This window comes from Bicyclus anynana, chromosome 1 (assembly GCF_947172395.1).
Source record: "Bicyclus anynana chromosome 1, ilBicAnyn1.1, whole genome shotgun sequence".
In the NCBI taxonomy this organism is placed as follows: Eukaryota; Metazoa; Arthropoda; class Insecta; order Lepidoptera; family Nymphalidae; genus Bicyclus; species Bicyclus anynana.
The window spans coordinates 5,587,219-5,612,161 of NC_069083.1; the positions used below are offsets into that span (position 1 = coordinate 5,587,219).

At 34.9% G+C, this 24,943-nt stretch overlaps 2 protein-coding genes across 9 annotated transcripts in view; both read left to right on the plus strand.

The window, feature by feature from the left end:
* Window positions 1-24,943, plus strand: part of LOC112057725 (low-density lipoprotein receptor) — a 313,316-nt gene that overhangs the window by 121,698 nt on the left and 166,675 nt on the right. The gene's annotated exons all lie outside the window — the stretch shown is intronic.
* On the plus strand, window positions 4,117-18,752 carry LOC112054749 (ubiquinone biosynthesis O-methyltransferase). Of its 3 annotated transcripts, XM_052882384.1 has the most exons (13): window positions 4,117-4,257; window positions 4,883-4,967; window positions 5,106-5,279; window positions 5,966-6,081; window positions 9,635-9,769; window positions 10,305-10,575; window positions 12,741-13,764; window positions 13,914-13,981; window positions 14,146-14,319; window positions 14,828-14,942; window positions 16,397-16,531; window positions 16,882-17,152; window positions 17,687-18,752. In XM_052882384.1, exons 8-13 carry the CDS (start codon window positions 13,920-13,922, stop codon window positions 17,800-17,802), a joined length of 873 nt encoding a protein of 290 aa, XP_052738344.1. In that variant the 5' UTR covers window positions 4,117-4,257; window positions 4,883-4,967; window positions 5,106-5,279; window positions 5,966-6,081; window positions 9,635-9,769; window positions 10,305-10,575; window positions 12,741-13,764; window positions 13,914-13,919; the 3' UTR covers window positions 17,803-18,752. The 3 variants fall into 3 exon arrangements, with proteins under 3 accessions (XP_052738344.1, XP_052738348.1, XP_052738349.1); XM_052882388.1 differs by lacking the exons at window positions 4,117-4,257; window positions 4,883-4,967; window positions 5,106-5,279; window positions 5,966-6,081 and having other exon boundaries at window positions 9,298-9,769; XM_052882389.1 differs by lacking the exons at window positions 4,117-4,257; window positions 4,883-4,967; window positions 5,106-5,279; window positions 5,966-6,081; window positions 9,635-9,769 and having other exon boundaries at window positions 9,776-10,575.

Here is a 24,943-nt window from a genome sequence, read left to right on the forward strand (position 1 = left end):
CCTCATTACTGAGGGTCGTGACCCCTATCACACATTCATAACTTTTTGCCACACGATGTCACGCCATGCGGCTCGGCTTTTCGCGACTTGTAGAGCATCGTGTACTTTTGTATCGAGAGTGGTGCGGATTTGATCTGACCAACGCATGGGGATACGTCCCCGAGGTCTCTTTCCTTCCACTTTGCCAGTGATAACAAGTTTCTCTAGGTTATCTCCTTCTCTCCTGGCAATGTGACCGGATTACTCAAGGATCCTCTGAAGACAGGTGGTGGAAAGTCTTTTCGAGATGTTGAATATTATACATACTTAGTTATACTCGTGTACCTACACATTTATGTATCCCATACTAGAAGGATATGGGATACATAAATGTAGGTACACGAGTATAACTAAGTATGTATAATACGAGAATAAAGTTGCGAAAACATTAGTGCCGACATTCAAACTTCGAGTCCATTTCTTTTAGTTCGGCGAAAACTTAATAACACATACGGGATATAGAAAATATAATGGCCAGGTGGAGACTTGTGTCTGAACTAAAGATAAGTAACAACTACTCGTACTTAACTGTATTTGTAGTATTGAGTTCTTTATAACTAAGTTATGTATATTTCTGTGAAAAAATATTTACAAAACAAGATATTATAAAATATTTGAAGCAACCGAGTTTTTGTTTTCGTAATATACAAGAAAAGTAAAATCGATGAAAAAACTTTATCAGCTAACAATAAGTATTCACTTTACCCCTTCAAATAAGCGAAAAGCTCTGATAGTCTATATCGTAGTCCCCATTAATACCTAGACCTTGCAAAGAGTTCTTAATAATTAAAAACTCTTTGCAAGCTAATTAAGGCTCAGTAGCTTCACAGCTAATTATTAACTGTGGAGCTACTGAGCCTTCGTAACTAACCACGGTCAAAAAATATCACCAACTTAGGTTATCAACATTGAATTACGTAAGCGCCTGAGAGAATAACATTTTGCATAACATAGGAGTTAATGTACATCACTTGCAGGCGCAAAGAAATATCATAACTTGGTGAAAAATAAACGATAAGCCTGTGAATATGTCCTCTGCCTATGATTCGGCGTAGGTTCGAATCCGGTTTTCAGTTGGGTGCATTTTAAGAGATTAAATATCACGTGTATCAAACGATGAAGGAAAATATCATACCTGAGAATTTTCTTAATTCCATACGTGTGAAGTCTGCCAGCCTGGTGGACTAACCTAACTATCCCTAACCCCTCTCATTCGGATAGGAGGCTTGTGATCAACAGTAAGCCAGATATAGGCTCTTAATGATGATGATTGATGATAGTCAATATATATTGTGAAGTTCGTTTAGTTTTCGATGTTATGGTAAAATAACAGGCCTTGCATTGCTTTCAGTTTTAAGGCAGGCGTCCACAAATCTGCATCGGACGCATCGCATCAAACAGACAGTATTCTTTGTATAGAAAGTGATATAAGAGCGTCCACTGATCCGCATCGCACGGATTGCATTTACTACTAGTTCAGTCAATCTGTAATTAAATAAATGCTACCCTCAGGATAATTTCAAGAAAAAGTTTGGCTTTATATAACGTTAGGGGGACATGTAAAGTTGTTAACTGTAGATTGGCGGGGTCCCCCCTCCTGCTGTTTTTGAGAAAATCCAAAAAAAATCTTCTTAGGGTCTTAGGGAAAATTTTATTGAACAAAAAATGTAGAGGACAATGTGAACTACATTTTATGTTATTGGAGCAATATCATACGACTAAAAATACCATGCCCCCTAACGTTATATGAAGTCAAACTTTTTCTTGAAATTATCCTGACCCTATATTAGAGATTGACTGAACTATACCTATCAGATTTACTTTGGTGTTTTCGGCACAAAAATTGCACGTGTCTACGTCAACAAACACTTTCAACGCTCATTACTCCAATGTCGGAGTGAATTCAGATACAGATCGATTTGTACATTATTTCCTTCAAAGACTTTGACTAATTACATTTACTTCTGCCAGTTTTTATTTTCTATCTACACGGTATATTTTACATTCCAGTATATTGTTTTTTTGATTTTTTTTAAATAAAAAAAGAATAACATCAAGGTTAAAGAAAAACATAACATATAATAATTTACCTACAGCTACTGAGCATTCATAAGAAATAATAATAATAATAATAATTTATAAGAAATAACTTGTTACAAGGTGTTTGAACAGTTACCTTTTTCTTTTGAATTTATCTCGGGTTTACACAAGATTTGATAGAGTCGTGATAGCTCAGCGAAAATGACCTCTGCCTCCGATTCCGGAGGGTGTGGGTTCGAATCCGGTGCGGGGCATGCACCTCCAACTTTTCAGTTGTGTGCATTTTAAGAAATTAAATATCACGTGTCTCAAACGGTGAAGGAAAAACATCGTGTGTGAAGCCTGTCAATCCGCATTGGGCCAGCGTGGTGGACTATTGGCCTAACCCCTCTCATTCTGAGAGGAGACTCGAGCTCAGCAGTGAGCCGAATATGAGTTGATAGTGATAGACAAAATCCAGCGAACATAATAGCTGTAATCGTGAGGGATATATGGCGAGAGTAGGTACGTCAAACCGTCTCATTAAACCACCATTGTCTTTGAGTAACGTGTCACAAGAGACTCTAAATTGCATGCGGTAATTATTTGAATATACTCGTATTTGTAATTCCATGATAATATTTGTATGCAACAAAGTAAACATGATCCAATATGAATGTCTGTCTGGTAAAATGTTACTGAACACAATATAATTCCACTTTAAGGATTGAAACCGAATTAGGGATCGATCGGCCGTTGGACTATTGTCGTAGCAACTCCTAATACAGAATTATCGTCTATTTATGAAAACATACGAGTAGTTTTAGTAATTAAAAAAAACCCTAATATTAAAAAACACATTGAAAAAAAACATAATTGTTAAGTGTGTTGTGACTTTAACCATTCATTAAGTAATAGTTGCGGCTATTACTTAATGAATGGTTAAAGTATTACCACTTGGAATAATAATCCAATGCACATTTACCCAGTTTGGTTAAATTGTCTTACTAGTGCATACCCTGATCAACAGCCTTATGCACGCCTCTGCGGACGGTTGAGGGTCTGGATCTGCTTCTTCCTAAGCCATCACAGCCCAAACTCCATAATTGCCTACCAATCTAATAACTATGGTTGGATCATGAGACGCCCAAAAACGTCCTATACGATCCTGATTGATGACATAACGAACGACAATGCTTCCCAGGCAACACAAATAAAAGCTGCATAGCGTCTTCGCTGGCGAAGACGAGGTCCCCGATCACATCATCAGGTCACCCGGACGTGGGCTTTTTAACTAACGATCTCGTGAGCGACCGGACTGATACAGTCAGGCCAAAACACTCTTCCCGGGCGGCCCTCTAAGCCGAAGTCCGAGTCTTAAAAGAGTCGCACTTTGAGAGCCGTTCCGCTCATCTACTCTGCTTTTGCTTTCGGGCTCCATCAGGCGGTGCTTCTACGCTCGCCCAAACTCCCCGATGACGCCGCTGAGGATCCATTTTAGTAGGTACTTACACAATATGAAAAAAAAAACAAATTAACGATGTTGCATATTATAGAAGGCTGGCGGGAACCGAAAGGGGAATGCCCATCCCCGGTCCAGGCCTATCCTAACCACCCTGCAATTTACTTATATCTAAAAAAAATTTGGTAATTGTACTTTATTAATGAAACCATTACTTAATCAAAAAACTTTGCTACAACCTTTTACGACATTTTTTAATCATCTTTAATTTGTCCACAACGGGGACAAGCTAAGATCGTTGACCATGGAGCCTGAGTGAGACTTTAGACGATAGTTTTGAATACTTGTGATTTGTTTGTTTGTTCGTTTTCTTGTTGGTAACAGACAAAAACAATACAAAAAAATACAGCTACAGTGATAAAAAAAATGTATTTTTCTTCAAGAAACATTCTTTTATTAAGCCAATTATTTAACCAGATCCTTATTTAATACGTCATATTATCATCTCCATATACTTTTTTATATACATTTTTATACTGCCGACGTTGTATGGGCCTGTGGGCATTCGCCTTTATATTGTAACGACTTAACGACGCGATGCCTTGCTTAAGTACGACATTTTAATTGTATACTTCATTCGCTTAACAGTGGACCTGACAGACGGTAGTCGCAAGTAGTTGACATCTCTGTTATATGTTATAACATTTTTTGTTTTGTTTTTATTTTTAATACACTAGGTAAGACAAGTTTTATTAGCAATTATAATTTAATCGCAGATGTTCCACTTTTCTTTTTTATTATTTTTTATAAAAATATCTTAATCTTAATCTTTTAAAAATGGCTTATATTCCGGTTCCTCTCTAATTAGTTATAAAAACTGTTAGGAGTGGGTACGACAACAGCGGGCGGGGATCAAATCCTGGACTTCTCGGTGTTGAGACCGTCCCCTGTAACGAGGTTTAATATTAGTTATTAATTTGACATTTTAATTTATGTAACACCTTTAAACTAGCAATTCTCGTATAACTTAAGCTAAATCGCGGAAACGGCTCCAACAATGTTCATGAAATTTGGTATGCTTGGAGTATCGGAGTTAATCTAGCCAGGTTTAATATTTAAAAACGCACCAAAAGTATCAAGGTCACCCAGGTACATAATTTAATTATAATTTACTTCAATTAAAAATATAGAAATTTTGAATCCACATTCCAAATTATGTAGAAAAAAATAATAAATACTTGCTAATTTAGGATCTGAATGTTTCGGAGCTTTGTTTTAAGATTGCATGCCATTCCTTTTACGTCCGCGTGGTTTGTGAACGATCTAACAAGAACTAAAAACATACTTTTTTTTTTGTTTAAGTGAGTCATATATAAAAAGTAAATATGATAAAGACGGCAGCAAAAATCATCGCCAAACCACAAAATGTTCAAACTTCAATAAGCCGGTAAGTAAATACAGTTAATAATTCCACAGAAAATTGAATAAATTTGGGTTTCCTGTTGTATTCTATCTTGTAATTTAAAAATTTTAGATTTTACGTCAATTTCGTAGTTCTAAATTTTCAATGTCTTGTATTTTACAGGATTTGGACCCCGATTGCTAGTATCGTTACAAACAAACTAAATTTCAACAGTAGAAGAGGAACCCACTCAACAATTGACCCACACGATTTATTCCAAGCTAATCCAAAAATTGCACAAACATTTTGGGATCGTGAAGGGTTATTTAAAAGTCTTCATGCTTTCAATCATATAAGGTAAATACGAATATTTATTATTTGTTTAGATTCGTCTTATTTATTATTGTTGTGTCATGAATATCTATTGAAAATTTATCATATTAACAGAAATACGAACATCTTAGCATTCCATTGATTCACCGTGCAGTTGCCGGTCCTGGACTTGTGACATAGGATGTAGGGTTAAGAAAATTTTCAAGGTTTTAAATTCCTCTTTTATCGTAATCTCCTCCTTCAGTCTTGTTCCTCATATATGACGGTCGTGACCACCTCCACCCATGACTTTTCCTGTTCATTAATGGGGTGTTTTTCTTGGGAAAGTAATCGTGGTGGGTTCTCTCGGCCTTCCGGATCAGTCTTTCAGAGGTGATTCAGACCTCTCGGTCACAGATTACCGCTTTATGGACGTTGGGTGGCCATGGTGTTGTCAGCCTGAGATTCGGCGTTGACCCTTTACGGCAGGTATGGTTCTCCTGATCAGCCCTCCTCCATTTACATCCGGGCTTGGGATCGGCAACGGCGGAGTTAATTATTTCCCTCTTATTACTGAGTTTATAATAAAAACGTAATAAGTAGCCTTTTCTCTTTCAAACTTTTTTGTTTTTTTTTTTTTAACTTAAAATATAAAATATTTTGTAGTTTAACTATAACAAACCAATAACCATCTGTACTTCTTTTTACTAATGAGTTGATTAATTTTGCAGAGTGCCGTATTTTAGAGATGCCATATTGGATACAGTCTGCAGTGATAAATTTTCTACTTGTCTCAAAGGAAAAAAAAATCCTCGACGTTGGTTGTGGAGGAGGCTTAGTATCAGAGGTAAGAAAGAGTGAATCCACACGATGCGGTGCGGCGCCGCGCTGGTTACGTTTTGCCGCGTCGCTGTACACACTGTCGTGGGGTGCGGCGCCGCGGTACTGCGCCTTTGCGGCGCCGTAGCAGAGAGTGGCATATAATTGACTAGCTGACGCCGCGCGGTTTCACCTGCGTGGTTCCCGTTCCTGTAGGAGTACGGGGATTAGCCTATAGCCTATAGCCTTCCTCAATAATTGGGCTATCTAACACTGAAAGAATTTTTCAAATCAAACCAGTAGTTTCTGAGATTAGCGCGTTCAATCAAACAAACAAACAAACAAACAAACTCCTCAGCTTTATATATTAGTATAGAGTATAGATATAGATATAGATATGTGTCGCTGCGGGACGCCGCACCGTGTGACTTCTCCCTTAGTCAATCAAAACCCTATATTCTATGGAAATTCGAAATTGGCTACTTAGCAATTTTCGGAAAATAATTATTAAAACTTACCTTGGCTGATTTATACCTTTTATATATATATTTTTCTCTAAATAACATATTTGCATGGAAAAATAAAATATTTTTATCCATTAACTTGAAACTTTCGCGAAAGCCTGTCCCGTGGCATTTGTGAACTGTGACGTCATATTTTATAAACAAGTAAAGTTACTACATACGCTATACTCTTTATGTGTGTTACATATCCCAAATGTTGTTAAACAATGTGATCAGCTGTTTCGGTTTTTGTCCAGCCAAAGATAAACTTGTAATTTAGTATGCAAAAACAAAATATTTACAATTTTCAAAAAATATTTCATAATTATTTTTTTCTTTTATGATATCATATAAGAAATCAACACATTTCATATTTTATCATAACTAATGTCAAGTAGTGAGAGCCGTAACAAGCCCAGTGAATATGACCTCTGCCTTCGATATCGGAGGGTGTGGGTTCGAATCCGGTCTGGGGCATGCACCTCCAACTTTTCAATTGTGTGCATTTTAAGAAATTAAATATTACGTTTCTCAAACGGTGAAGGAAAACATCGTGAGGAAACCTGCATACGAGAGAATTTTCGAGAGGAGAGGAGAGGAGACTCGAGCTCAACAGTGAGCCGAGTATGGGTTGATAACGAATGTCAACTAGCCAATTATAAACGGATGTGTCATTGGCCTTCGTGAGGATTTATAGAAATTCCTTATTACAGTAGAAGAATTCGCGAAAGAACGTAAGCCAAATTAGAGAGAACGGCTGACAACAAAGCGACAAGTATTTTTACACGAACCATTTCACTTTTGTTCTTTTACCGTGGCAGTAGAGATAAGACTTGAGGGAACAAATTATAAATCGATTTAAAAAATAACTATTATGTATTTCAAACAATATGTGATTAACTAAGTCGTTAATAACTAAAACCTGTCACACCTATTCGTCGTAATGATCAAAACCGTTCACCATTAAAATCAAATTTATTCAAAATTAGAATGTAACCTACAATTAAATAATTATTGTAATATTATTATAAAAATTGTTGTCAAAAATAGTAAAAATACCAGATTAATTTTGAAATAATTATTTATTTTCTAAACTAAAATTCTCAATAATTTAATTTTGATTAATAAAAATAATAATTTTATTGGTTTTATCTACAAATCTATAAAACTTATCTATACAGTAAAAGCTCATTATTCGCTGGGGATACATTCTCTAAATGTGTCGAATACAGAAACCGTAAATATGAAATGGTATTTTATATGGATTGTATGGGAAACGTTCTTGGGTGACATAATAAAAATTTTAATAAAAAAAATACAACCGACTTCAAAACCTAAAAACGTACCCACTAAACTAAAAAGCGAAAAATAACATCATAATATGTTCTACCTGCTGATCAGTATGAAGGCGTTGCTAAGCCGGTGATGTATTAATTCAAGCCATGTGAGAATATATTATAGATTTAGATTTTGCAGACAGTGTTGCTTCATGAGTTCCTGTCAAAAATGGCTTAAATTAAGACAACACCGGCTAAGCACCGCCTTCATACTGATCAGCAGGTAGAACATATTATGATGTTATTTTTCGCTTTTTAGTTTAGTGGGTACGTTTTTAGGTTTTGAAGTCGGTTGTATTTTTTTTATTAAAATTTTTATTATTTTTCCATTTTTAGTGTAAATGTAATTTTATCTCAAACGAATACATCAGACCCCTAAAGTCAGTCACAACCCATCTTGGTACGAAAATTCTCAGCAATACAAGTGAAACGAGCCCAAACACAAGGTAGCTACCGTAAACCGTTAAGGGGTTCCCTTAATTGACCTTGGTCTTCATCATCAGACCCCTAATAACAGACACAACTCATCTAGGTAGAAAGTTCTCAGCAATACGAATTAATCAAGGCCAAACACAAGGTAGTTACTGTAAACTGTTAAGGAGTTCCCTTAAATTGTCCTTGGTCTTCATCACCAAACCCCTAAATGACAGTCACAACCTATCTATGTGGAAAGTTCCCATTAATACAAATTAATCAAGCCCAAACACAAGGTAACTGCTGTAAATCGCCGAGGAGTTCCCTCGTCTGTTTTATGGCTCCATCATCAGATCGATTTCAAACCTTCATGAAATTGTAGTGCTTAAAAGTACTAAATGGAAAAGTTGACGAACACACTAGATACCCATATAATTTTCGAAAGTTCCCCTCAATTTCTCCAGGATTCCATCATCAGATCTTGACATGATGGCAATGGGACCAAATGGGGACTATACCGTTTCAAACAAAAAAAGAATTTTTGAAATCGGTTCAGGCGTCTTTGAGTAATCGGTGTACATACATAAAAAAAAAAAAAAAAATACCGACCGAATTGAGAACCTCCTCCTTTTTGAAGTCGGTTAAAAATAAAAAAACAATTATCTTCAGTCTTAGACAATGGTTTGAAGAATTTTGAATTTTTTTCTTGCTTGACATTTTGTTATCGCCGTTTAGTGTTGGAAATAGTAGGTGTAATTATTTATGGTTTACTTGGGATAGGCGGGGAGAGTGACTTTAGTGGAAAAGGGGAGTGTTTGATATCAGTCAAAGGATCCTTTAACCCTACACACATCGTTCACAAGTACGTGTCTCCACTCAAGGTCATTCTCTGCCATTCTAGGCTCTTTTTTGGTTACAGTTTGATTTGTTAATTAAGTTGTCCTGACAAGTGTTGTGAATCATAACCTTTGTTCGACATTAGTTTTCTTATATTTGTAATCACTTTTGAGTCCTATATATTTTTTTAAAAGCTTCTATTCAGAGTGATTTTAAGCAGTGGCATTCTTAAACCATCCATTTGTAATTTCTTCAATAGGTATTTGCAAGTTAAAGTTTAAATTTACAGATTTTACGTCAGTTTCGTCAGCCAGATCTGCGAATAACGAAATATTTAGCCGCGAATATAGGAATTGGGATGCAATTTTTTAATCCGGGAATAGTGAAAACGTGAATAAAGGATGCGTGAATAAGGAGCTTTTACTGTAATATAATCATGAAAAATTTGATTAAAAACTTTCATAAGTTACTTTCATAAGCAATTTTCCAGGGTCTAGCTAGTTACGGTGCCGAAGTTACTGGAGTAGACACATGTAAGGTTTTGCTTGATCTAGCCGAGGACCATAGCTCCAAAACCACACGCTTGGCTAATAACAAGCCTACTTATATTTTATCTACGGTAGAGGTAAATATGTCCTATGTATAATGAAACAATACGAACATCAGAAAATTGTGTGTCCTTTTATTAATTAACTGTCTGACGCCGCGCGGTTTCACCCGCGTGTTTTCTGTAGGAATACGGGGATAATATAGCCTATAGCCTTCCTCGATAAATGGGCTATCTAACAATGAAAGAATTTTTCAAATCGGACCAGTAGTGCCTGAGATTAGCGCGTTCAAACAAACAAACAAACTCTTTAGCTTTATAATATCAGTATAAATTTTAATCAATAATTGGTTTCTTCCCTTTTACCTAAACTATGAACTTTGGCAAATAACGTCATTCGGTGGTAGATCTCAAATACAAGAAGAAATCTCAAAACTATATATACATATTTGTATTTATATCTTGAAATCTTGAAAAACAGGGGTCTTTATTTACATAGGGGGTTGTAATTGAGTTACACATTGAATATATTTTTATTAATAAACGGAATCCTCGGTGGGCAGGTCCGATTCGCACTTGTGCGATTTTTTTTTAAATGGCTTATATATTTTAGGAGCACAGCAATAAATACCCCGGCACCTACGATGCTATAATCGCTTCTGAAGTTATTGAGCATGTTACTGAAAAGGATCTGTTCGTGGAATCCTGTGTACGCGCCACAAAACCGGGTGGAAAACTATTTTTTACTACACCCAACAGAACGCGTTTTGCACAATTTTATATTATATACACATTTGAAAATATTTTACGATGTTATCCGAAGAATGCCCATCAATATGAAAAGTTTATGAGACCAAACGAGCTACAATATATGCTAGAAATGAGTGAGTATTTAGTATTAAATATTTTAACGGACGTTAAAAAAGCGTTCAAACACATCAAATGCATTCCCAAGTATATGTTCACACGACAGCATTTTTAAAACACGACGCTTTTTTATCGATCAGTGTAGCATTTTTAATTTTGGGCGTTGGAAATAGACCTTCATTTAACTTCATACTATATTTGAACGCTTTTTTATCGTTTGTTAAAAACTTTTGTTTATAAAAGTTTTATAACTTTAGCGTCTGTGCTATCACAGACATATAACCATAACCGTGTTTGCAATAGTTAAAGAATACAAAATATATTTAACATTTACAATATTTAAGTTAAGATTGGTATTAAGAATATAATAACAAAATATATTTTTTTGGATTTTGAATAGCGATTTATATATCCATTATTCTAATTGTAGGTTTTTTTATATGACCGTACCATTACCATTTTGAAATCCTCTTTATGAGCCCTTGAATTTGATAGCCATATCGCAATATTCGAAAAAAAAAAATTTTTTTACCGCGAGTCTATAGCGTCTGAGAACACTTAGGTTATTTTAAAACCAATCTAACAATATCTTAATTACGTAAATCCGTTCAGCGGTTTGGAAGATCTGAGTTAATAAAGAATATTACATACATACAAACATACATTCTTAAAAGATACGCTCGAAAAACATAACCCTTCTTGCAGTTGGGTAGAAATACAGGATTTAATGAATATTTTATTATAGGACTCAAAAGGTGATTGCAAATATAAGAAAACTATTGTCGAACAAAGGTTATGATTCACAACACTTGTCAGGACAACTTAATTAACAAATCAAACTGTAACCAAAATAATGCCTCTAGAATGGCAGAGAATGACCTTGAGTGGAGTCACGTACTTGTGAACGATGTATGTAGGGTTAAAGGATCCTTTGACAGTCGACTAACACTCCCCTTTTCCACTCAAGTCACTCTCTCCACCTATCCCAAGTAACCCATAAAAAATTACACAACAAGAGATGTGAACGCCTCGAACGCCACGAGCACACTGAAGCCAACACGAGATCGAGCGACGTCATATCCGTCACAGACTACTATTTCCAACACTAAACGGCGATAACATTCGGCCATCCTGGTGGCGCATCCGTCCCTGGATCGCGTCCGTGTCTGGTGCAGTTGCGTTTACACTAACAACTTGAGCGTGTACAAACCACTATTGAAGGTCGTGTATGACTCATTTTTAATCGAATGAGTGTGTATGGTCCTTGTGTATCTAGGGTTATGTATAGTTCAAGTCGCCATTGTATGTAAGGTCGTGTATGGCTCATTTTTATCGAAAAATGGCAGTAGGGTTACTTAATTCGGTAACCAAATTTCACAAATTTCAAACTGTTATAAGTTGAATTATTAACACAAAATCTACAAGGCAATATTTCACGTCTTGTCATAATATTAAAACGCGAAATTCTGTCGAGAACACCGTGAAACATAATTTCTAAATAATTTCTGTCTATACCGTCAATACTAAATTTATCCCGTCAATACTTAAAACTTCAATTCACGATTCACACACTACTAACTTTCGAATTTAACAATACCGTAATGTAAAAATTGGTGTACTAATTACTCAATTATTTTGTTACCCTCTTTTATGAAAAATGTTCTCTCATACTAGATTTAACAAAGAAATGTAAAACGATTTGATTTAAGGTAATTTAAAACTTCGTCGTTATCTTTGTTTACTTTGTGGGCACAAGTTCTTTATCCCACTTCTGATATTATAGGACTCAAAAGGTGATTGCAAATATAAGAAAACTATTGTCGAACAAAGGTTATGATTCACAACACTTGTCAGGACAACTTAATTAACAAATCAAACTGTAACCAAAATAATGCCTCTAGAATGGCAGAGAATGACCTTGAGTGGAGTCACGTACTTGTGAACGATGTATGTAGGGTTAAAGGATCCTTTGACAGTCGACTAACACTCCCCTTTTCCACTCAAGTCACTCTCTCCACCTATCCCAAGTAACCCATAAAGAATTACACAACAAGAGATGTGAACGCCTCGAACGCCACGAGCACACTGAAGCCAACACGAGATCGAGCGACGTCATATCCGTCACAGACTACTATTTCCAACACTAAACGGCGATAACAATTTATCTTCTCTGCTATTTCAGATGACTGCTGTGTGAATTCAATAAAAGGTTACTTCTACTACCCGTGGAATAACACGTGGGAATGGACGAATAGTAAAATGTTTAGCTTTGCTATCGAGGCTGTTAAATCAAAGTGAATATGGATCCTATCGTCTTTATTATCTTCATTACGCTATCAACCGTCAGGAGCTGTATTCTATTACTGTGTTTTTAATAAATAATTTTCAGTATTGTCTATATAATTTGGCACCCATTTAGATTTGATAGATAGATTTGATACCATTTCTTTTGTCGGCGAAGTCGATAACGACACACATTTTTAATATTAAAATTTACAGACAGAACAGACTATATCCTTAATTAAAATTGGTGGTATTAAACCCCTCTGCCTTAGAGAGCACTTTAAGCCGTCGGTAATAAAATGGTATAGTGGCCTAAGCCCACCAACCCGCATTGGTTCAACGTGGTGGGTCTAACCTCCATATCTCCTCTCCTGTAAGCTGAGACCTGACCTTAGTCGGCCTTTAAAATAATTGTCGCACGGCTTTTCTGCAACTGCGACTGCAACCTTAATTATGATTTACATAAATAAAACTGAAGATTATGTTCAAAAATATATGAACGAATTCCTTATCGCGCGTTGCGAAAAGGGCTGGACGGGAATAATTAAGTCCAAAAAGTTGTAACGACACTTTTTACCCGACTGCGTAAGAAGAAGGGTAATGTTTTTGGCCGTGACTTGGAAACGGCTGGTGTCCTCAAAAGGCCCCCCTACACCAAAAGGCCCCCTGACCCCAAAAAGCCCCCGATCCCAAAAGACCTTTCCGACACCAAAAGGCCCCCCGACCCCAAAAGGCTGATTAGAGCTTAGCCGGATTTTCGGCATTCTCCTGTGTATTGCAACAACTTAAAGACGCGACTCCTCGCTCTATAAGTACGAAATTTTAATTTTATATTTCATTTGCATAAAAACAGTGGACCAGTCAAGTAGTCGCAAATATTTAACATCTCTGTTATATGTTATAACATTTTTTTTCTACACTAGGTAAGACAAGTTTTTTATGCAACTATATTTTAATCGCCGAGTTCCAATTTAATTTTTTTATTATTTTTTTGTAAGAATATCTTAATATTAATATTTTAAATATGTCTAATATTAGGGTTCATTTACAACATATTTACTTGTTTTTTTAGTTAAATATGATAAAGACGGCAGCGAAAATCTTCGCCAAACCACAAAGTGTTCAAAATTCAATACACCGGTAAGTACCTACAACAGTACCTACATACATTCATGATTTTCATTTTGCCCCTTGTCTGTTATCAATTTCCACAGAACGTTGATAAATTTAAGTTCCCTGTTTTATTGTGTATTTCATGTTAATTTAATAATACTTCTTGAATTTCAATGTTTTTTGTTTTACAGGGATTGGACCCCGATTGCTAGTAGCGTTACAAAAAAACTAAATTTCAACAATAGAAGATGCTCACACTCAACAATTGACCCACACGATATATTCCAAGCTAATCCAAAAATTGCACATTCATATTGGGATCGTGATGGGTTCTTTAAAAGTCTACATGCTTTCAATCATATTAGGTAAATCCGATCATATATTTATATATTTTCTTAACATTTGTCTTATTTATCATTGCGTTACGAATATATTTTGAAAATTTCATCATTACAACCCATATTCGGCTCACGTTGTTGCTGATTTGATCACGAGTCTCCTCTCAGAATGAGAGGGGTTAGGCCTTTGTCCACCACGCTGGTCTAACGCGATTTGACAGACTTCACACACGTAGAAAATTAAGAAAGTTCTCAGGTATGCAGGTTTCCTCACAATGTTTTCCCTTCACCGATAGTTGGAGGAGCATGCCCCGGACCGGATTCGAACCTTCACCCTCCGAATCGAAGGCAGAGGTCATATGCATTGAGCTCTTAAAAAAATTCAATTTAAATTTCTCTTTTTATCGTAACGAAGGAAGTAACTAGACTTTTCTCTTAAACTTCAAAAACTTGGTTTTTTTTTATAAAAAAAATATTTTGTACTTTAACTATACCATCTGTCCTTTCTTTATTAATGAGTTGATTAATTTTGCAGAGTGCCGTATTTTAGAGATGCGATATTGGATACAGTTCGTAGTGATAAATTTTCTACTTGTCTCAAGGGAAAGAAAATACTTGACGTTGGTTGTGGAGGGGGCTTAGTATCAGAGGTAAGACAATCAAAACACTATATTAAGGTAATTCAAAATTGGCTTGTCAGTTTTCGGAAAGATATTGTAAAAGGAGATAGTCCAATTCAGGTCCATTCTTGTACATGGTGTACAAGAGTATCATTAAAATTAATAAAATACAAAGTTTTTATTAAAATCTAAATAAGTGAATAAACCTAACTAAATGAAAAGAAATAAATGAAATTAAAACCCAAGTTTTTGAATTTTATCAAGATGGCGCCCTTAATGCAACTACGACATGACAATTGACACAAACGTATGCTGGAAACTAATAAGCAAAAGAAAATATTACAATATTTTTATTCTACTGATCACTTTGAAGGCGGCGCCAATGGTACAATTAATTGGTAGACAACCAATTGTCATTGTTCAAGTAGCCATTACAAACTGTGTCATTGGGCTTCGTGAGGATTTCAGAAAAAATCTTATTACTTTAGAAGAATGCCTAGTACCTCTTACTCGTATGATATTACGCTACACGCGAAAGGCGTCGGCCAAATTAGAGAGAACGCTTGACAACAAAGCGACAAGTATCTTTATATTATAATCTATTTTAAGTCACTTTTGTCTATTTAATAATCATCTATAGGCAGTAGAGACAAGACTCAATGGCACAGATTATTAATCGATTAACATAATTATTATGAATTTCAAACAATATGTGATTAATTAACTAAGCCGTTAATAACTAAAACCTGACACAACTTTTCGTCGTAATGATTAAAACCATTGCAGTAAATGTTTTTAGTTATTATGTCTAGTAATTTATTATAATTCTCAAATAGTGAAGGATCGTGAGGAAACCTGCATACCAGAGAATTTTCTTAATTGTCTGCGTGCCAATCCGCATTGGGCCAGCGTGGTGGACTATTGGCCTAACTCCTCTCATACTGATAGGAGACTAGAGCTCAGCAGTGAGCCGAATATGGGTTGATAATGATGATGATTGATAAAAATAATTGTCAAAAATGGAAAAAATATCATATTAGTTTTGTCCTGCGATTATTTATTTTATAAACTAAAATTCTCAAAAATATTCATTTAATTGGTAATGATGAATGTCTATACAAATCGAACGTATACACCTATTGATACCTAAATAAATATTATATTATAATAATGACGAAAGAAAATTTATCTTTTTATCAATTGAAAAATGACTTAAATATAAAATAGTTTAAAAAATTAAAAAAACACGCCTTTTTCGTATTTCTGACAGCAAACCCCTTCATTTGATATCTATATGGACAGGAACGCCGCCATATTGGATTTTTAATGACATTCAGTCAGAGCGTGTGCAAAATTTCATCCTAATCAAAGACGGGATGTGGGTCAAATTAAGATTCCACGATTTTCGAAGTGAAGCTAATATAAGCGTGTTAAAAACAATTAACAACTTTCCTTAATTAATAAGCAAAACATCCTTTTTCCAGGGATTGGCTATGTTCGGTGCCGAAGTTACTGGAGTAGACACGTGCAAAGCGTTGCTTAGTCTGGCCGATGACCATAGCTCCAAAACCACACGCTTGGCTGACAACAAGCCTACTTATATTTTATCTACGGTAGAGGTAAATATGTCCTATGTATAATGGAAAAGTACCAACTTTAAAAAATGTGCTCTTTTATTAATTAATTTTAATTAGTAGATTAATTTTTAATTTTAATAATTGGTTTTATTTTTATAATAATTTAGTTATAGATCACAAATACATGAAAAAAATCTTAAAGTTATTAAATCTTAAAACAGGAAGTCTATATTTTTGTAGAGGAATTGAAATGACTAGTTTAAATAGGAAACCATATGATAGGGTTAGTACTCTGTGCACATTGAAAACTATATTTTAATTATGATACGGAACCCTCGGTTGACGACTCGCATTTGTCCGATTTTTTTACTAAAATGGCTAATATATTTTAGGAGCACAGCAGTAAATACCCCGAAACCTACGATGCCATCATCGCTTCGGAGGTTATTGAGCATGTTACTGAAAAGGATCTGTTCGTGGAATCATGTGTACGCGCCACAAAACCGGGCGGAAAACTATTCTTTACAACGCCCAACAAGACGCGTTTTGCACAATTTTATATTATATACACATTTGAAAATATTTTACGGTGTTATCCGAAAAATGCCCATCAATTTGAAAAGTTTATGAGACCAATCGAGCTACAATATATGCTAGAAATGAGTGAGTATTTAGTATTAAGTATTTTAAGAGTGAACATCTTTGAAACTGAAGTAGGTAAATTTTAGTAAAGAACCTTTCAAATACAGCGATTTAGCAAGAAAATTGTCTTGCTAAATGCACGTGTATGTAGTCAAACAGGTACCTACTATCAAAACAAATTAACTTAAGTAGAAGTAACTTTTATAATTTAAAAGTTTTATAACCTAAGCGTCTGTGATAGCAAACCATGTTTGAAATAGTTAAAGAATACTACAAACATTTGCAATATTTAACATAAAATTGGTATTAAGACAAAAATATTTATCAAAATTTAAGTCGGCCTTTATTGTTCCGATAGTCGTTTCTGTGCCCATAGAACGAAAGCTTTAGTTTGACTGTTGAATCAAGGATCCTTGAAGTGATGTGTAGTCTTTTAAAAATAGATACACACATTATAATTTACATTATTATTGTCACTAATTGAATGTATGTATGAACGATTATTTTTGTAAAAATACAGGATTTAATGGATATTTCTCTTTTCTACTATTTCAGATGACTGCTGTGTGGAATCAATAAAAGGTTACTTCTATTACCCGTGGAATAACACATGGGAATGGACGGATAGTAAAATGTTTAGCTTTGCTATCGAGGCTGTTAAATCAAAGTGAATATGGAAAAAACTATGGTCTTTATTATCTTCATTACGCTATCAATCGTCCGGAGCTTTATTCTATAACTGAGTGTTAAATAAATAATTTTCAGTATTGTCTTTATAATTTGGCACCCATTTAGATACCATTTCTTTTTTCGGCGAAGTCGATAATGACACACATTAAATTTTAATCCTTCCAGACAGAGCAGACAGTTGTCAGTTTCCTTAAATTAAGAAAATTGGTGGTACACACCCCTGTGCATTGGAGAGCATTTCAGTAATAAAATTTGATAGTGGCCGTTCATTAAAATCACCCTAAGCCCGCCAACCCGTATCGGAGCAATGTGGTGGGTCTAAGCTCCATATCTCTTCTCATATAAGGAGGAGGTCTTAGTTGGCCGTTAAAATAGCCTGATAATAATAATTGTGATATATTATTAAGATTACACAACAGTTTCAGAGCAGCCATGAACAATAAATAGCATGTTCGACATAATTATTCATGCAGGGGAAAATAAATCGATTTAGAAGATTCATGTACCTTGATTTCCCAAGTGATCGTAGCGCAACAGCCTTTGTACAGTGCCTACTGAGCGAAAACGAGCGAATTTTAGATGAAAATTCAAAGCTCTATAATGATAATCATTGACCAGGTGGCCTATTTCCTATTATGGTTTTCATTAACAATCCATCAAAATAAAAAACAAATCAATTGACAAAATGTCATCCACATACTATGATACAAATTCCAAATGTCATCCGGTACTTACGATGTATATCATTTATTATGTAGATGACACTTTGTTGTCCACTTTAATCAGTTGATAATAAATACCAAAATAGTGAATTAGGCCACTGGTCAATGATTAATATCCACTTTAAATGTCTACAATAGAACTTTATTTTATACGAGTAGCTAATGTCATTATAAATTGTATATTATACAGCTGCTTACAACTTCCTTAATTCAAGTTTTATCTAATAAAAAAAAAAAAAAAAAACATACATACAGCTGAACGTAGAACCTCCTCCTTTTTGGAAGTCGGTTAAAAATTGACGTACTAGACAAGATAGGCTACGTAAATAATGTTCTTATTTACGTAGCCTACAATACTTCTGCCATATTGATCGAGAGAGAGTTGAAACTCTAATAAAAATCTGCAAATATGTTTAGTAGTCTAGGAGACATAGGTGTGCATATCTACATGAAAACGCTAAAGTAAAAACTTTATTTCAGGACTTTACATAGTTGTCTATAAATATAAATCGTCTGTAAACGTATTTTTGACGTCCTCCGTGGCGCAGTGGTATGCGCGGTTGATTTACAAGACGGAGGTCCGGGGTTCGATCCTCGGCTGGGCAGACTGAGATTTTCTTAATTTGTCCAGGTCTGGCTGGTGGGAGCGATTTAGCGTTCCGGTACGATGCCGTGTAGAAACCGAAAGGGGTGTGGATTTTCATCCTCCTCCTAACAAGTTAGCCCAGTTCATCTTAGACTGCATCATCACTTACCATCAGGTGAGTTTTTACTCAAGGGCTAACTTGTAAAGAATAAAAAAAAACACTTGTAGATCTTGATGATATTCAGATGTGGTTATTTTAGAACCCCGATTAGTGCGCCCATAAATCTTTGTTTTAAATTGGCAATCTGGCCAAATTTAGTCAATAAACAAAAATGCTTTTATCATACCTACTAGTAAAAATCAGAGTTTAATCATTGATTTAAAATCTTCGAAGATACTACATTTTCTACAGGAACTGTAGGCGGACTTTAAATTCACGGCGTTTAATTTCCCAAGCGAAAGTGCAACAGGCAGCGTATTCAGTGAATTCGTGTCGACATCTCGACTATTTAGAGAAATTCAATGCTCTACAACCTTGGGTTTAAATAACGTTAATTTTTTAAGTCACCAAGAAACTGTACATTAATGTCAAGGGTAAAAATGAACTTTAACATTTAACTGTGTAACTTCTCAAGTTGTTTTAAAAGGCAGATAATTTAGATTGAAAGGTGGTTTTAAATGTTATATTTTAGATACATTTTCTATAGTGTTTACAGTTACAACTTATTGGTAATAAGTATTGCGCCCTGTATGGTAATTATAAGTAATTTCAGATGAGTTTCCAAAAAAACCAACTAGATATAAAATAGTAATGTCAAGAAGCTAACCTTTCTCCCTATCTATATAAACCTACCTAATTATAAAACAGTTGTATTGTACCTTCATTGAAAGCAATCTTCCTGCATTCTATACCAACCAAAGATAGACAATTAACCAAAGTTACATTAGATTCGAAAGACAGGCATAGCAACTCGTGCGAAGCGATTTGCTTCTTCGTTTCATAGACGTATGGCCAGGTTATGGAACTCTCTCCTAAAGTCAGTGTTTCCTAATTCTTGCAACCTGAGTATCTTTAAGAAGAGAATGACTAGCCATCTTTTAGGCAAGAAGAAGGCAAGCAAGGTGAGATCGTGGTCAAGCGCGAGCTTATTCCATAAAAAAGAAAAAAAATACTATACCTAACAACTGAGTGGGTAAATAATTTCCCCTTTGATACTAATTCTGCAGCTAATTGTTATTAGTGCGCCCTTTTCAGACTCGTGATTTTATTATGCTGCCTTTGAATTCACTGTAAGTTATTTTCCTTTGAATTTAATCATACTCAGTTCCTCTTTGTGAAATGGAATCGCGATGGAGTGAAGCGCATTTTTTTAAAAACAAAGTTACACTTTCTCAGTAGTTTTTAAAATAAGTTGTATTGAAATATTTTTATTCAGCGCAGTTGTAAAGTTGGAATGGTATAAATATTGCAGACTAACGGACTCCTGCGATGCTATTCGCTAGAAATTCTGTTTTTCCTAATTTTGTGGGAACCATGGATTTGCCCGGGATCAAAATTAACTACTCGTATGTTCTTCAAGGTCCCAAAATTATCAAAATCGATTTAGCGGTTTAGCCATGAAAAGTTAGACAGACTTATTTCACGCTTATAGGTAATTTTAGTAATTAATTAATTATGGATGGAGCTATTTAATATTAATAATTATACCACAAATAACAATTACCTATCTTTATAGTTTAGCTGGTTGTTGTTCAGCTAAAGATCATATTCGAGTCAGACTCCTGGATCGGGCTAAAATGTTTTTGTTTCTAGAAACTTCTTGGTAATAAGTCAAAACTGGTTTGTAATGTAACCTTTTCGTACTTCAGTAAGTGATTCGCTCTCTGAAGTATTTTTTTATGCATATCTATGGGCTAGCGCTTGAATACAATTAAATCTGATGGTAAGCATTAAAATGCGGCTTAAGTTGGAGCGCTATTACCTAGAAGATGCCTCTACTACTCTACTCACTCTTGTTTTGAAGGTGTTTAAATTATCAGTGTCAGGTGTGCACAAAAGCCGGAAGGGCATTCCAAATTTTTGTTATACGAATGAGAACTGTGGATGCAAATCGTTTCGTACGAGTTGTCTGGACATCCTCAATGTATGGATGCCACCGTTCGCGACGTCTTGCAGATGTTTTGTGGTAGAAAGGAGAAGCAGGAACTAGATGGTGAAGAAGGTACGAGGACAGTACTATATTTTATGCTTGTATAAAAAACAGATGGTCTATCAGCCTACCAAATTAATTATATAAAGACTTACAAACAAATAAATTGTAAGAATGTAAAGATTAACGGAACATTAAATTATTACGTAACAATAATTTCATTTACGAAACACCGTTTAAGCCATTTGTAGCTTTTGAGAATTTTTACGTTGTTCCAGGGCTTCGACTAGTCCCGGGCATGCATTTTACATTTTGAACGGTAGAATTGCCACCAATAACTTCACTTACGGCGTCTCGCCTATTGGGATACTAATATGCAATGGCATTTCAGCATTTTCAGAGAAGAGAGGCAATTGGAATGTATGGATCTCGAATATTAAAATGTGTAAACTGTATGTATATTTAGTTATTTTTAACCGGCTTCAAAAAGGAGGTTCTCAATTTGACGCGTATGTTTTTTTTAACGTTTCTTACCCCATAACTACGTAATTTCTTAACCATATTTGAGAATAATTTTTTTGTTTGAAAGAATCTACTTTCAAGATTGGTCCATTTAATTTTGTGTTAAAATGAAAATAACGAAATTGCCCGTACCTACTGTGGTTACTTATGCTAGGACACACTAAAACACAAAAATAAAATCTTTTACTAAAAATATTTAATCGGCTAAAAAATTACACAAATGTGATTTTGAAGTCGGTTTAATTTTTTTGTTTAAAATATTTCATTTGAAAAAAAATTATATTATTAGACTTAGGTAATGTGCTTAACTAGTAGGTTATTATCATCATCACCAGTTTATTTTATTTTAGCCATCATCAGTTTGTTTTAGCCTACTTCACTAAATATCAGAGTTATAGGCTATATTTTATCCCCCTAAATCCCCCAGAAACGGAAACTGCGCGGTTTAAGCCGCGGGGCGTCTACTATTCTTCAATAATGTTTTCGGCGCTGGTGAAACTCCCCCACCGCACTGTATATTTTTTATAATTTATCTTATGTAGTGTGTAGTATAAAAATAAAGTTTAAAAACTATAACCCGACTACGTAAAAAGGGGTCTAAAAAAACGATATAAGAAAATATTTCAGATTGAACTAGAGAAATGCATAGGAACAAAAAAAAAAAAAAATACCGACCGAATTGAGAACCTCCTCCTTTTTGAAGTCGGTTAAAAATGGTCATGGTAGAGCCAAAATCGTTACCCTTGCCTTTGGCTTCGCCGTAGTCGGGTAAAATGTAACATTTTTGAAGAGCTTACAAATAGACTATACTTCGTGGGTGCTCAACTTTCAAAAAGCCTCAAGTAACTGCGGTAGTTGCACTCCAAGTAACAAGCCCCTTGTATAATCCTTTACAAGTTAGCTATTACACGAAAGTACTTCCGCAACAAAGGAATGCTTACATGTAAATTAAGCAAGCATTGTTGTAGACTTGAGTGCAAGTTGCATAACAAAGGATGTTGTGAGTTTGCAATTCATTGGTAGGTAACTGTCACAACTTATAATTACGTTGTTTGAATCTCGGCATCAAGCTTTAGATTTCTTTTATATAAACTATTAATATAAGAAAAAAATATATTATATCACCTTTTGAAAGCTACATTTTTATCAAGTAACATAGCTTATATTGTATACGTATTCCCACGGAACGGAAACTGCATGGTGAACTCATTGCTCGATTGACTGTAAAAGTTCTTTCATCATTAGTTTGCTACATACGAAGTTAAGATTTGATTGTTAGTTACGGTTTAATTCAATAACCCGAGGTCGGCTGAGTTTGAAAATTCTTACACCATTTAGGTACCTACATCCAGGGCCGGCCTCCTCAATAAATACTCAACCGTAGACGGAACTGCGCCTAATTTTCAATTGATCACCCCAGAGTATGGTTGCGATCTTCGCGTTCCATTATTACTTTACACTCATATTTTGGTATCTACATATTAAGAACAAACAGGAGAGGTGCCATAATGGAATCTCGCTCCAGTTTAAAATATACTTCGGGCCGGCGCTGCCTACATCTTTATGAAGTAACATAGACTAAGAATATTGGCCTAAAATTATGTAACTATTAGAAAACTACATTTTTATCACGTAACATAGGCTTTATTTTGTTCTCGTATTCCCTTAGAACGGAAATTACGAGGTGAAACTCAAAAACTGCTCGATTGATTGTAAAAATTCTTTTACTATTAGAAATAATACAAACTACATTTTCATCACGTAACATGGGCTTTATTTTGTTCTCGTATTCACTTAGAACGGAAATTACGAGGTGAAACTCAAAAACTGCTCGATTGATTGTAAAAATTCTTTTACTATTAGAAATAATACAAACTACATTTTCATCACGTAACATGGGCTTTATTTTGTTCTCGTATTCCCTTAGAACGGAAATTACGAGGTGAAACTCAAAAACTGCTCGATTGATTGTAAAAATTCTTTTACTATTAGAAATAATACAAACTACATTTTCATCACGTAACATGGGCTTTATTTTGTTCTCGTATTCCCATAGAACGGAAGCTACGAGGTGAAACTCAAAAACTGCTCGACTGATTGTAAAAATTCTTTCACTATTAGAAATAATACAAACTACATTTTTATCACGTAACATAGGCTTTATTTTGTTCTTGTATTCCCTTAGAACGAAAATTACGAGGTGAATCTCAAAACTGCTCGATTTATTGTATAATTTTTTTTACTATTAGAAACAATAGAAAGCTACATTTTCATCACGCAACATTGGTTTTTTTATCCTCGTATTTCCACGGGAACGGAAACGACGGGATCGATTAATTGAATAATTCTTTCACCATTAGAAACCTACATCTTTATCGAGTAGCAAAGGCTATATTTCACCCCCATTTGGTGACAGTAACAGGAACTATGAGGATAAAACTTCGAGGCGTCTGCTACTCTTTTATACTAACTTTAAAAACTACAGTGTCCATCGGCTCGTGGAAACTATGGCCAACGCTATTTTCACCGTGTCCAGCGCTCTTCACGAACGTGCTTGGCACATTGCCACTTCAGCCTTGCAACTCGTTGACTTATGTCAGTTATTCTGATAGCTCTACAGATTTCCACAATTCTTATTTAAATTACGTATTCACTCTGAGCAGAGATCACTACTCATGAGTGGGCAAATAAGATTTTCTGTTCAATACTAAAAAATATTGTAGGAGTTATTTATGTCATGTACGTCTGATACCTCCGATCTCCTTTTTATAAGAGGTCAATGTCATTATCATATCTGGATGTAATGGAGGTCCACTGCTGGACATAGGCCTGGGTATTGTAAGGATTTTCATACTTACTTCTTGATATCATAGATAAGGTTTCCTGTCTATGATATCAAGAAGTATTGAAAATTCTGTAATAGAAATTTTCAAAACACAAGTGTGAAGTTCAAATTCATTTTTATATTTCACTGTAAAACATAATATACTTTAAAATCAGAAACGTATTATTAAACATCGTTTCAGAATAGCACTACAAGACAGAAATAGTTTTCTTAGCTACTATTATCGAAATGAGATAATTCTTTAGTCATTATCTCCCCATCGGCTCACTGCTGAGCACGAGTCTCCTCTCAGAATGA